This window comes from Pipra filicauda, unplaced genomic scaffold (genome assembly GCF_003945595.2).
Source record: "Pipra filicauda isolate LSUMZ 115617 unplaced genomic scaffold, ASM394559v2 scaffold448_size536912_pilon, whole genome shotgun sequence".
NCBI lineage: Eukaryota > Metazoa > Chordata > Aves > Passeriformes > Pipridae > Pipra > Pipra filicauda.
This window is the reverse complement of record NW_024104585.1, coordinates 423792-436967: the sequence shown is the minus strand read 5'-3', so window position 1 is coordinate 436967 and position 13176 is coordinate 423792. Positions and strand designations below refer to the sequence as shown.

Below are 13176 nucleotides of genomic sequence, written 5' to 3'. Positions count from 1 at the left end.
ACAATTTTAACTCTTTAAAATTCTTGCTTTTCCTATCTCATCTACTACTCAGTGTACTAAGAAGGACACACTACACAAAAGACTGCCATTATAAAAACCTGCTGCAATTATGAATTGCATAATTATGAATTATGAACAAGGGTTAAACAGAACTCTGAAATGAATTAGAAATTAAAGGAGTATTAGTATCACACTAGGTGCTGCAAATATAGTCAACTTCATTAAAAATCCTAAAGAAATAAATTGCATATGAACATCATCTGAAGATCTGCTATCATGAGGTAGAAATTAAACTGTTATGAAAAGCAGGCAATAACATGAAAAATAAAATATATTGGTAAAATATATATAGAAGGTACCAGACTAACCACTAAGAAATTTCTGCGACAAAAGATCTGCTCAGTTTTCATCACCTACTCCACAGTCTAATAAATACCACAAATATCTACTTTTATGGAGAAAGAACTCCACCACAAATACAGGTTTTGAACACATTTACAAAAACTTAGATAAGAGATAGCACTGTTCTTCACAAATTCTGTAAAGTAATTATCAGAAATGTCTCACTAAAATTAGTTCTGCTGTCATATCAACATTAAAAGAAACTTGAAATACTAGATAATCATTTGAATAAAATAAATGGGCTATAAAATGAAAGGTTATCAAAGCATGCAAACAGAATTTTAAAAAGCTATGTGCAAGAGACATTACTTGTAAGTAGCTTTCTCATCTTGTTTATCAAATTCTTCAAAAAATTGAAGCACTTCTTTGCTTTTATAATCTGCTGCTGTTCTTTGAGTTGCTGTTTCTTAACATGTTGATCAAAATCCATTTTGAAGAATACTGTAATCTCACATCAAGTAACAACATATCTATTTTCCCGCATTTCCCCTTGCTTTGCCACAAAGTAAACACAAGTACACATGCCTGGATTTTTGCACATTTTCAGTATGGACAGGGATTGTATTAAATACACTTTTCAGAATCAGAATACGTACAAGTATCCAAAGGGACAGTACTTGTCACATACAATGGGTTTGCACTTCTTAGGCCGTGGTCGGCACTGACAGATCTCACAGTTGTGGATGTCAGTCTGGAAGCCGAAGGAACAGTCCAAGGAACAGCCCGAAATGAGGCCGGTGCACAGCTCCTCCCCTGCGAAGGACACATACAGGTTATCACAACATGAAAACTGTTTATATCAAACACATCTTTAGCAGACTAAATCTTCTGTTCCCTTTTACTTCATAACTTTTTTAGTACTGGTAAGCCTTAGCTTCAGACTCTTCTGTTTTTAAAATATTTAACAGAATTCTCCAGTAATGACCCAACCTGCATGAGCAGAAGGCACAGAATTTCTTCAGTTTCTGTCAGGAACCTGGGGAGTACCACCTGGTACCATAAGCTAACATGATTTTATTAATAGATGCACAGCCAACGGAGACCCCTTTAGGGATATGGACATTTAAGGTTTTTCCAAAGAGGAGATCAGTACATTACTTATTCTGTTTCTTACTTCTGTGAGTCTGAAATGTAAAGATAATCTTCACATTTTTAACACAATAATATACTGAAGGCAGACCACAGAAGGAATCTTAGCTTTACTTTAATGTCTTCTCTTCTGTTTTTGTAATGTTGCATTTAAGGCTGCAAAATAAAGACTTAACCTGATGTGACTAAGCTAAGCGTTTCCTTATTTTTTCTATCAGATTAGTGCTCATTTGTTAAAGAAGGCATGCTTTTTACCATCTCAGAATGAGACCAAAGCTTTGGAGAAAACTGGTAAATTCACTGCCTACTTCTGCAGTGGAATTTGGGCATACAAGTGCAATACAACATAAGAGCCTCATTATCCCAAACAACAGTTCTCAGTTTAAGTAGGATGAATATCATCAGGTTCATGGCTCTCACCTCTCCATTTTTATGCAAACTTGGTGTCTGAAGCAAAAAGGGTGCAAGTTTGGGGGTTTTATTTGCCATTTAGAATACAGAGAAATGCCAGATCCTTTCCTAACCTCTGGAGATTGTGTGTGTAAGCAGAGTATCGATGTCACAAGATTTAAGCATTTACTCTCAGTCAGATCTAACCTTTCCACAGCAACGGTAACCCTTATCTCAGGTTCTTGCTTTATTCAGACAGAAACACACATACAAAGATCTTCATGAACTTTCACATGTTTCTGAAGGATTAAGTCAGGCTGATCTATCAAAAATACTAGATTTTTTTTAATATGTAGCCACTAATGCTGATTTTAAAACATTATAATGCAGAGGAAACTTTGGTATTTTCTCTGGTAAAGAGTGATGTATGTGTAATACAAAGAATTTCCCAGAAGCAAGTTAAAATAATGAGAATTTCTTTTGCATTTATGAGATTTATATTAGAATGTTTGTACAGAATTATTGCCTTGCAGCATACAGCAATAATAATTAACTAAACTTCTCATTATGCAAGACTTTATAAGGCAGTCATAATTTTTAAAGCTAGGCTTGAACTTTATGAAGAATGTATGGAAAAGTACACTGGAAAATCTCCAAAAAGAATTAAGTTCAGTTATAAATTTTGATATAATTTAAGTTATGATATCTTGTGCAGATACTCAAACTGATTGGTGAATAATCCTGGAATCGCACAAGCAGAATCAATCAGAACCATTCATTTTCTGAAGCATACTTTGTCATGGAGAGGAAATGTTTAGGTGGCTGTCCATAAACATCAGGTTCATGAAGACAGGCTAACAAACAAGAAGGTACAGATGCAAAGGCATAGCAGAAACGAATAGGTATCTTAAAAATGTGAAAGAGCTGGAAATAACAATTTTAAAAAATATCTAAAAAACCAGAAACAACTAGAACATCTTTTTTAGTTGTCATATTTCTTTATCTTATTTGTCTCCAGATTATCTGCTCAGGAGAGCTACCAAAGTGCAACACCCAAGTTTGACTATGAAGTTATAGCAGATGGCAAAATAATGATGCCTCAGAATCCCACAGCCAAATATATCTTTGTTTTCAGTCTTCTGCTTTCATTTGGTTAGTGAAACTGCTTTTCAGAAATGTGAAACAAGTTTGTTACGTGAAAAGTTAATATACTTTCTTAAAAGGGTCAAGGTGACTAGGATAGTGCTACACAAGCAGGAAGACAGTGTCTCATCCCAAGTAGCTTATGATGTTAAATATACTTAAAACTCAAATACTCTGCTGACATACTAACCAGAAGATCCAGCCTTGAGGCAGTATCTTCCTTTCTTAATCCTTTACATAGTGATTATCCTCAAAAGAATTTTCACTTTGTCAGTGGTCAAGAAAGAAAAGCGCTTCAGAGCCCTGGGATGGATAACTAATAACCACCACTGCCTCTCAGGAACAGACAGTGGAGAGCACATGAAAAATCATCAAAAATCTGGCTATGTCAAACATAAAGGGAAAGTTTGCTGAAGTCAATGCAGACAACTCTTCAGTTATGAACAGTTCAGGTATGAAATTACTAGTGTTATGCTACATGAAGTAATCAGAAGAATCTCCAGAGACCTCTGCTGACAGTCCTTCTAATAAGATGCTAAAAATTATGGTTTCTGAGAAGATGGTTTTTAATGAAATTAATATGTTATCACACTTAAATTTCTGACAGTATGAGAGTACAAGATACGGAAATAGATTTTCAATAGTTTTTGGAAAAAAAAATCACTATGAAGAAATGTACTGAATTCTGGTCTGCTTTCTGACTTTACATCTAACCACATAAATTTTTCCTACTGAAACATTATTAAAAACATGACAACTACAGGCAGTGTCAAAACAAAATACCATCTGGTACACATACACAGTTTATGTCTGCTGCACAAGCTTATTGAAAAGCCTTGTCCAGCATTTTAAGGCAGGTATTTTTTTGAGAAAATGAAGTGAACAATCAATGTCACAAAGCGGAGTGAGCTATCAGAGAAAGAAGAAAAAGAGAAAAAGATTGCAAACTTAAATATTCACATGTGGATCAAATTCAGTATACACAACTGCCATGCTGAAAGTTTTTCTATACCATTACCTATAGCTTTAAATTAATCATTACTAACATAATCATAAATTCATTATGAAACCATAAGTAAAAGCAGATTTTTTGCAAAGATTTTGCATTTCAAGTGACAAATACTGAAGAACGAGGAGAACTAGCTCATGAAAGTCAACTGCGATGAACTGAGGAAATTTATTATGGCAAAATGTAATGAGGTTCCTTGTTTGAGAGTGTTTTCTATCTCTGCTTAGACAAATTTCATAAGCAAACTGAATCCCAAATAATGGAATGTATTTGCAGAGAAGAGATCCAGCCCTAACTGGCCTAATAATTGCTTCAAAAGTATATAAGGGCAATCAGACAGGTTGAAATGAGGGGACAGGAAACATTTAATAAGCCAATGCAGAAGAAAACTAGTGTTTAGAGTTTGACAGAAATGCATTATACACTTGCACATCACTGCAGCTCTAGCAGAATGGGATCAAGCTTCTGATCACACAGTATAAGCTTTTTTTTTGCTTTTTTTCTGACTGATTAGTTATAGTGACATCACCTAGGGAGCAAAACTGATGGTTAGATAAAAGGTAGATAAAACAGAAATAAAATGATCAATAGGAAATCAATTAAAGGGAAAACGTTTCTCATTGTGCTGCTTAGGGAAACATGATTTGTAGAAACCTGTTCATTAATTTTTCTTATGAAACATGAAATGTCAATGAGGTAATTTCAATAAAGAAAATAATCCATCTAAACAAGGTAGTTGGAGGGCTTAGGGGAATAAAGTAATACTGGGGTGAAATGTAATACTGCAAACATACAAGGATGTGCCATCCATAAGAATAAACAAGGATTTATGTGACAATCTCAGAGTTCAGAGGCAGGATATTTGTTGATCTCAGAACGATACTGACATGATATGACTTTAGAAAAAGATGAATGTGTTCCTGAATGTCTCAGGCTAACAGAACCATATTTTTACAAGAAATACTTAGCTTTTTAATGTGAGGACAGACCTTAGCTGAAATACCACATAAAACGCTGAAATAATTATGTAGAGTAGATGGCTAGAACAATCATGGAAAGGCTGTTTGTCCTCAACCAGTGACATTATTAAATAGTCTCCTGCTAGGAACTGATACTCACTTGAGGACAAACATGCACTGAATACTTCTAGCAGTGAACCCAGCCCACATGACATGACCATACAGTTTTCTTTGCCATGTTCAACCACGACTGCAAAAGTCAGTTACCAACAAGTCCAGCTGGTAGTACAGTCTTCACTACTCCTCTCTATACTGGCAAAAGCCATTGCTTACAGACTTTCAGCCCCCTAAAGACTGTAGTTATAGCAAATACTTTGTTCTGTAGTTGCAACAAATTAACAAACTGTATGCTGACTCAAATATGGGAATTTCAAGTTATTGGATTAATTTGGATCAATTTAATATAATGCTGTTGGAAAAAAATACAAGTAGAAAGAACACTGAGGATGAATTGGTCTTAAAAAAAAAAAAAAAAGCGCCAACCATATTTGTGAATTATTAACATACAGATATTGGCAAGGTTTTAAAGCCTGGTCACCATTGTCCATAAACTCCTTTTAAATACAGTGATTTCTTTCCCCCGCTTACAGACAATTTCATACATGCAGATTACAATAAACTAATATTAGAGTTTCAGAAGAGCATGACACTTTTTAAGGGGAATCTGTCTGGGACATGGTGGATGGGACAACCCTTTCTGCAGAAGAAAGTCTTGCCTTAAGAAGAGATGATTACCAAGATATGGCTGCTGAAGGAAAGAAAAATATGTTCAAAAATCAGCACATAAGAGCAGCTGATATACTGATGTGACCTACTATAGTCCAGGGCCTACCTCACAAACAAGATGACAGCAACATTCTGTCCCATCATATGCAATGGTAGCAATCTTTACATTTGGGAGAATTCACTTAACAGCGAAATATTTCAGATACAACACAACCTCTCCATTAGTATGGTATCTCAAAAGCAATGTATCTCAAAGGGAATCACAAGTCTTTGGCCTAAATTCAAACCACTGGATGCATAACTTATTCCTGGTTTCAGAGTGCTCACATCCCTACCTCACACCTATGAATAACAGGAGTGTTATAAAATATTGCCCAAAAACCAAACTGAAAAGTAAAAAAAAATTCAACTCCATGAATTGCATGTTTAGCTCAAAAAATATCTTCTGTTTGAACTTACAATAGCTTGATTGTAATTCCAGCTCTGATTTTAAAAAAAGACTTTATTTCTTCTAACAAATGTACGGTATATAAAAAACTTTAAGCTCTTAAACTGGGATATTTATGTTTCTCCAATATATTATTTTACGTATGGACACACTGATATTTGTACTGCAAAGACTGAAAGTCATCTTACTCCAAAAACTTTTGAAAATGCATTCCACGTTGAAATACTTTTAGCTTTCTTTTTTTAGTCCTCTAATTCACAGAAGAAAAAATAACTGCCAAAGAATATTACTAGATATGTGACAAGTATTTCAACTTGGCTCAGGCTGGTGCCCATTTCTGAAAATTTGTAGTGTGGCTACACAAAGCTAGCTACATACCTTTACCAGCATTATTTTCTTGACGCTGAGGATAGGTCATATCAGGAGAACTGTTTCACAGTACCTTTATAATTAAGCACTCCTCAGCCGTCCTCTCGGTGTGGATTGCTACTGCTGGTTAATCTTCGGGGGTGGGGATCTGGGGAGGCAAATTTATGAAGGAGAAAACTAGGTTACTTATCAGTAACTGGAATTCTCTGAATATATTGCCTCCACAGATCCACACTAACCCTCCCTCCTTTTGTTAGAATTAACTCACGATTCACAAAAGCTGGATAAAAATGAAGGGACTGGGCGCTGTGATGCTAGAAAACCCTGTTTAAAAAAATCATCTCATGAGTCCGCTGAGGCAAATTAACGGCTTGAATACTTGGTCTAAACAACTCTAGGATTCACATACAACACATGAATTCATGAAAATGGAATTGTAGCAGTGATATCTCAAAGGTGGAATTACTGGAGAATGATCAAGCTTCAAGCACATTGGATTTGTGGGGTTTTTTTCCCTTTCACATGTCAAGTGAAATTCTTATCTACTCTTACTGTACTAAAGCATTACTAAACCCAGTATATTGTAATTTTCAGAGATCCTGCTAAAGACTTTTATTCTAATGAGAAGACAGGTAATATTTATTTGGCATGAATAGTTCATCGTAATTTAATCCTCTTCAGGGAGCACTTCTACTATCTTGCACATGTGTACTTAAGAGTTAATATTTCTATTCTACTTAGAGCATGTACTTTTTTCTGACCTAAGCCTTAAATTTTTAGGAAACATGCTTCATCCCAAATTTTCCATGGCTGTATTTCATTAAATGAGGTCTAATATGGAATAGCTATTCCCTTTCACATTACTGTAGAAGAATAAGACATCCTTTTACTATCTACAAAATTATTCAAAAAATCCAGTATGCACTCTCCTTGCACCAAGGGAGACTACTTGGACTACGTTTTATTTTATAATTTTTATTTTCTATGGAATTTGTTCCTAAATCAAAGTAACACTGGAAGATAATGAATACTAAAATAGAAAAATGTGGATGCACCTACCTACCTTTTGTCAAACCTTCCAATCCTGCCTTTGAATGTCTACACAACTAAATGAAGTCCCACATTGCCAAACCCAAAGTCCATGCTGGAATTTCATTCTGCTTCATCACCTATAGAGGGAGATGGTGTAACTTGCCAGAATATTGAAGACCATGCTTCAGGTGTGTGCTAGTATAGAGTGAATGATAACACCTCCTTTTTAACTCCATAGTAGCAAACATTTTCTTCTCATTTAAGGAAAAGGTATTAACACTCTTCTGAAAAAAATATTTCTGCATATATAGCTAGAACCTGCTTCGGGGAAAGGGTGGTATCATGCCTAGAGAACTGTGCAAACACATAATATACAAAGATTTCTAATTTTTGAGTAGTTATTGAATGGTTTGCTTGGACAGATGAAAGAGACCATGACACAAAGTGGATGATGATGCATTATAATGCCCAGGGAAAATGACTCATCTCAGCCTTCTACAACTGCATCTCTCCATAAGCAGTCTGGAATTAATGAAACTGGATGACAGTTGCATCTTAGAACTGCAAAGGTAAGCCTTCTAAATGAAGCAACAAATTTTTAAAATTGACAGCAGCACTCCAATTCAATTTTAGTAAGATCTGAAAAGTTAAAAAAATACTAAAGTCATACAAGCTCAGAGTTATACCCTGAAGAGTACTTCACATTCAATTCATTTGGGGTAAATCACTGTAGTCTCAGTTGCAGGAGAGATTTTAAAGGCTTTTTCTTTTCCATTAATCTTATATGGGGAATAGACAAGGCCCTGACTTCAGACTCTCACTGAAGAATGACAATGTCCAGCAGCAACTACCAGATTTTAAATCCTCTATTACTGCAATCAGCAGGCATTATTCAATCGGCCCATTAGTCTTCCTTGGAGCAACAAGAGTCCTGCCTCAGAAACAATCACTGGTCTTCCACAAAGACTCCTCCGAATGTACTCCTTCTCCAAAAGACTTTAATCCACTCCAGTTCTCCCTATGAAAGCAAAGGCCTAGACACACAAAAAGCAATCACTTGCAAACTACAAACCCCAATTTTTTTCTTATTTACTGTTTTTTTGTTCTGGTATCATCTTATATAATTTTTTAAGTGTATTTCATGTTTTTCTACTTGTTTAAGTTTTATTCTTGGTATTTGCAGTGGTTCTTACTAAATCCTCAATTATACTTTTTACCTTTTACTGTCCTGTACTGCTGCTTTGGCTTATATGTGCTTCTGGTCAGTATGATCATTCTTTCTCCCTCATCTTTTGTGGTTCCATCTCTACTCATTGGAACTTTCTTCCCCATATCTATCTATGCTCACTCTTTGCTCAATATAGTTTTTTGCTCCCTTTTCTTATGACTGTGGTCTGGCTTTGTTATTTTTTTTTTAATATTTTATTTTATTTTACTTTACAGCATGTATGTTTTTAGTGTGTGCTGCTCCAGCATGTTTTTGCATTCACTGCAAAAACAGGAAGAACAAAAGACAAAGTAAACTACTTCTATTGATATCATATCCTAGAAATGTTATGATTTGCTTCTTTCATCCTTCTCATTCTGTAGCTGGCTTGAATCAGGCTGGATAAACTTGAAACTAAATTACAGTAAAGCACCAAACAAGTTTCATGATATTGTACTTATATAATTATTCCAAATAAACCTGTTGTACTTATTTCTAGATACATGAATGTAAATGAAGGTAATAATGAAGAAAAAATTACATCTTCACTCTATGTTCTTTCACTTTGTCATTTTGCTTTTATTTTGGCTGAAATAAACTGAAGTATAACGAATCTTCAGCAGAGATATCTAAAGAGAAATCAGTAAAAAATGAAACTTTATTGGAAAGAGATTAGTAGAATTAGGATATGATGACTTCAGATGGTAACAACAGGTAGGGAGGATTCCTTTACTCAGGCACTTTAAACCTGACTCTGTTGAGCAGCTTAGACCAGCAAAAAACAAGTCAGTGCAGTATAAAGACAGTGATATTCCCCAAAGTCCACATCAGTCTTCATGAGCTAAAGGTAGTACACATTCTCACATTCTTAAGAGAGCCAAGATGCAACTAAACTGGTTTGGACATCAAAGGTTTGGACATAGGATCTCAAAATGCAGAGAATTAGTGCAGTATATTTTCAGTATATTTGACCTAAACCTCCTTTCTTCTCGTTTCTCATACACTCATTTGTCCAGAGCCTTGCAAGCAAGAGACATTACTTGACAGAAAAATTCAATTTCTGTCATTCTGATTGATAACCACTGAATGATGAAGACTTCCAAGCTATTATTTTCACTTCTTTAGAAAACAAAGGTTTCCCTTTGCTCAGTGACTGAGATTTTTAAGCAATCTACTAGTCACATTATTTAACCAAAAAGAAAGATGACAGACAAATGATACTATTAAGCTTGCTCCAGATAGTTTGCTACTGTACCATGAAAATAATTTCAAGCAAATCTAGCAAGAAAAAAATTCTCTTGAATAGGTTCTTATGCACTATTTAATCAGAAATACTCCAAGCAAGAACAGAAATTTCCTGGGATGGGGTATGTGTATGTGTGCAGCCAGGTAATCTAGGATAAAAAGAAATGATCCTTTGGAGTGATGTGTCTCTTGTGCACCAAACTGGAAGAAAAGACTGCACACAGGTACAGATGATGAAATTTGCCAACTCTGTCCATCTTGTTTGTGTCAAACTCCCCAGTCAATTTAGTAATAATATAAGGAGAAGGAAAATCAAATTACCGTATTAAAAGCAGAACTAAACATTTCTAATTTTGTCCTGCAGAAGAACTAAGTAAGGCATGTAATTCAAGACAGTTTGGGTGTAATATATGGAAAGTCATCCTTCCACAAATACAACTTATCAAAATTAATATTTCTGTATTACCATGATAATGTTATTGCTTACCGCATATTTAGTTTTATTAAGATGTCTTCTCCTTTACCTTATGGAATTAAAAAATGCATATTTCCCCGGGGGAGAAAAAAAAAAAAAGCCAGGACACCCGTTTTTTTGCTCCTTTAGCAGAACACTAATCCAATCCTAAAACTTTTTAGTTTCTACCAATTAAGAGTTTTCTTTCGACCATATCTACTGGGGACCCCTAAAATAGTCATACTGGTTTAGAAAGTGGCTGCGAAAGGGTGGACTGAAATCAAAGGAAGGGAATGGAGTAATACTTTAGTTGTGTAAACCTTAGATGCCACGAGAAAGCTGCAAAATTACAATAACATTAGAAAGAGAGTTTAAATCCACTCCTAGGCTGGGTTGGCAGCTGAGATTAGTACTCCACAGGTGTCCTTTGTTGGCCAATTCCAAAAACCAACCTGATATTTCTTTATATTTCTTCCAAAAATATTGAACTTTTAAGGAAACACAAACAGAAAATACATTTTTGCTGATACACACAAAGTTCTCACAAGGCACAATAATTTTCCTTGAGGAAATGTTAAATGTTAAAACCTACATAAATGTTAACTGAAGATATATGTATATAATATAAACATATGTTATAGAAACAAACCCCCCGTATATACTTTTCAAACATTTATCCTCAAAATCTAAGTTTTGATGAAAAAAGTAAGTTGAAAATAGGCTGTTTAGCAATAGAAGTTTCTGAAGTGCACAAACCTAGATGCTCTTGAAATTCTTTACATACAGAGGAAAATGAAATGTGGAAGTCTGACTAGACTTCTCAGAGTCTGAATGAATATTAAGTGCCAGATTATTACCTTTTCTACCCAGCTGCTAATTTTTTACCTTAAGTCAAACATTACATGTTTTCCTCCAAACAAATTTTAAGCAAGTAAGCAATGCCAGAAATCGGGAGCCTGTTCTTTACAGATGAGCAACTTTAAAGCACGCACATACTAACACAACATATAGTCAACGTTATGAATGGAAAACCCCAGCATACTAGCATTTTTACATACAGCTTGAAATAAAAGGTAGGAGCCACCTATTTTTGCATACTCACTGGTTTTGCACTGACAAATGCGACAACCATTTTGGTCCAGCTTGAAGCTATAGATACAGTCTTTTTCAGTCAAAGTGCAGTTCACCAAAGCCTCACAGGTGGGTGGACCTATTGTGATATAAGTTGGTTCTGGGGGTAAGAAAAAATAAAACAAATAAATTTGAAATTCCTCGAACATTTTAATTAAGTTCACAAAAATCCATACACAAAGCAGTAGTGAATAGTTTTATTTAATTTTGTTTCTGATGAATACTCTTGGTACTTCTGAAACAATAAAAGCAAAAGACTTTGTTTTGAAGTGATGTACACTCAACACAAAGAATATGAAGCTGCAGAAAATTTTTGAAGTATTGAAACTGGAAAGAAATACTACCTTTCTTTTTTCTCACTATGAAATCAGCTTTCCTGCATATGCAGTTTGAAACTAGGTGTAAAATATTTATTTTGCCCACTTTTCTCCAACAGTATTTAATAAAAACTTCATGCAGCTTTTTTTGCTTTAGAAACCAAAAAGAGCTTCCTCTGAAGCTCAGTTGATTGATACTACCAAGCTTTACATCAAAACACATGACTCAGTAGCCAAATTGTTCTCTGTGTGAATAAGATCACTTCTAATGAAATTTATAGCAGAAGAGAATCTGAATACCAAAAGGGAATGTAAGATTCACTGCATGTGAAAGACCTCTGGAAACCATTCAACACGTCTATTCATCAAAAACATCACTTCTTACAGTATACTTTGCAGTACCAGATTATGTTTTTCAAGTTGAGGATATTATTGCCAATTAGAAGTTACTTATAAACAGTATAATACTTACTTTTTGACACCATTTAAATATGTTGGAGTATGAAATTTGTTTTGATACACTGGGCAGCCAGAAATATTAATGCGTTCTAGTATACAAAGTTGTTAGAACAAAAGTCCAAAGACTTATGGAAATAACAAGGAACTTCAAAACTACTATCACAAAACAGGATACAGAAGGAATGAAACACCTATCTTTTCTGAATGAATTTTTACTCTGCGAGACTAATTTTGTTTAGCTTGTGTTTTTCACAGAACTCAGGCAATGAAGAACCAACGAATTTATAGTTATGAGCATTATTAACATTATAAAAAGTATTCTGGAAAAAAATTGCAAGACTTTAAAGAACTATGAGCTTTCATTTCACTGTTTCAATTGAGTGTATCTTGTCTCCTCATCTCAAGAAATGGAGACTTACAGGAAATTAATTTTAAAAAAATTCAGTGTATGTATTGCTAAATTGTGAAAATGATATGGACTGGAAGTGGCCACATCTTCCCATCTCTCATCCTCAAACCACAGATTTTGCCATTCTTACTTATAGGCAGATGGTTTTTGTTGCCAGAATAAGGGTAGAATATTACTCAGCATTGATTAAGCTGTTAGATGTATACACTGATAACCAAAATACTAATTTCTGTGCCTATTGGTTCCATGGCCAGCAGGCAGATTTTGCAACCATGTCTTCCAGTCAAGTGAAAATTATCCTATTACAAGAATGAGCTTTTCTGTTTT

General features: G+C 34.7%; 1 protein-coding gene across 3 annotated transcripts in view; it reads right to left on the bottom strand.

Annotated features, from left to right (window-relative positions):
- CRIM1 (cysteine rich transmembrane BMP regulator 1) overlaps positions 1-13176 on the bottom strand; it is a 170933-nt gene that overhangs the window by 24818 nt on the left and 132939 nt on the right. For all 3 annotated transcript variants that reach the window (XM_027735057.2, XM_039385889.1, XM_039385890.1), the window contains 2 exons: positions 11636-11764; positions 999-1155 (listed from right to left, as the gene is read on the bottom strand). In XM_027735057.2, coding sequence (XP_027590858.1) covers positions 999-1155; positions 11636-11764 — 286 coding nt within the window. The remainder of the gene's footprint in view (positions 1-998; positions 1156-11635; positions 11765-13176) is intronic.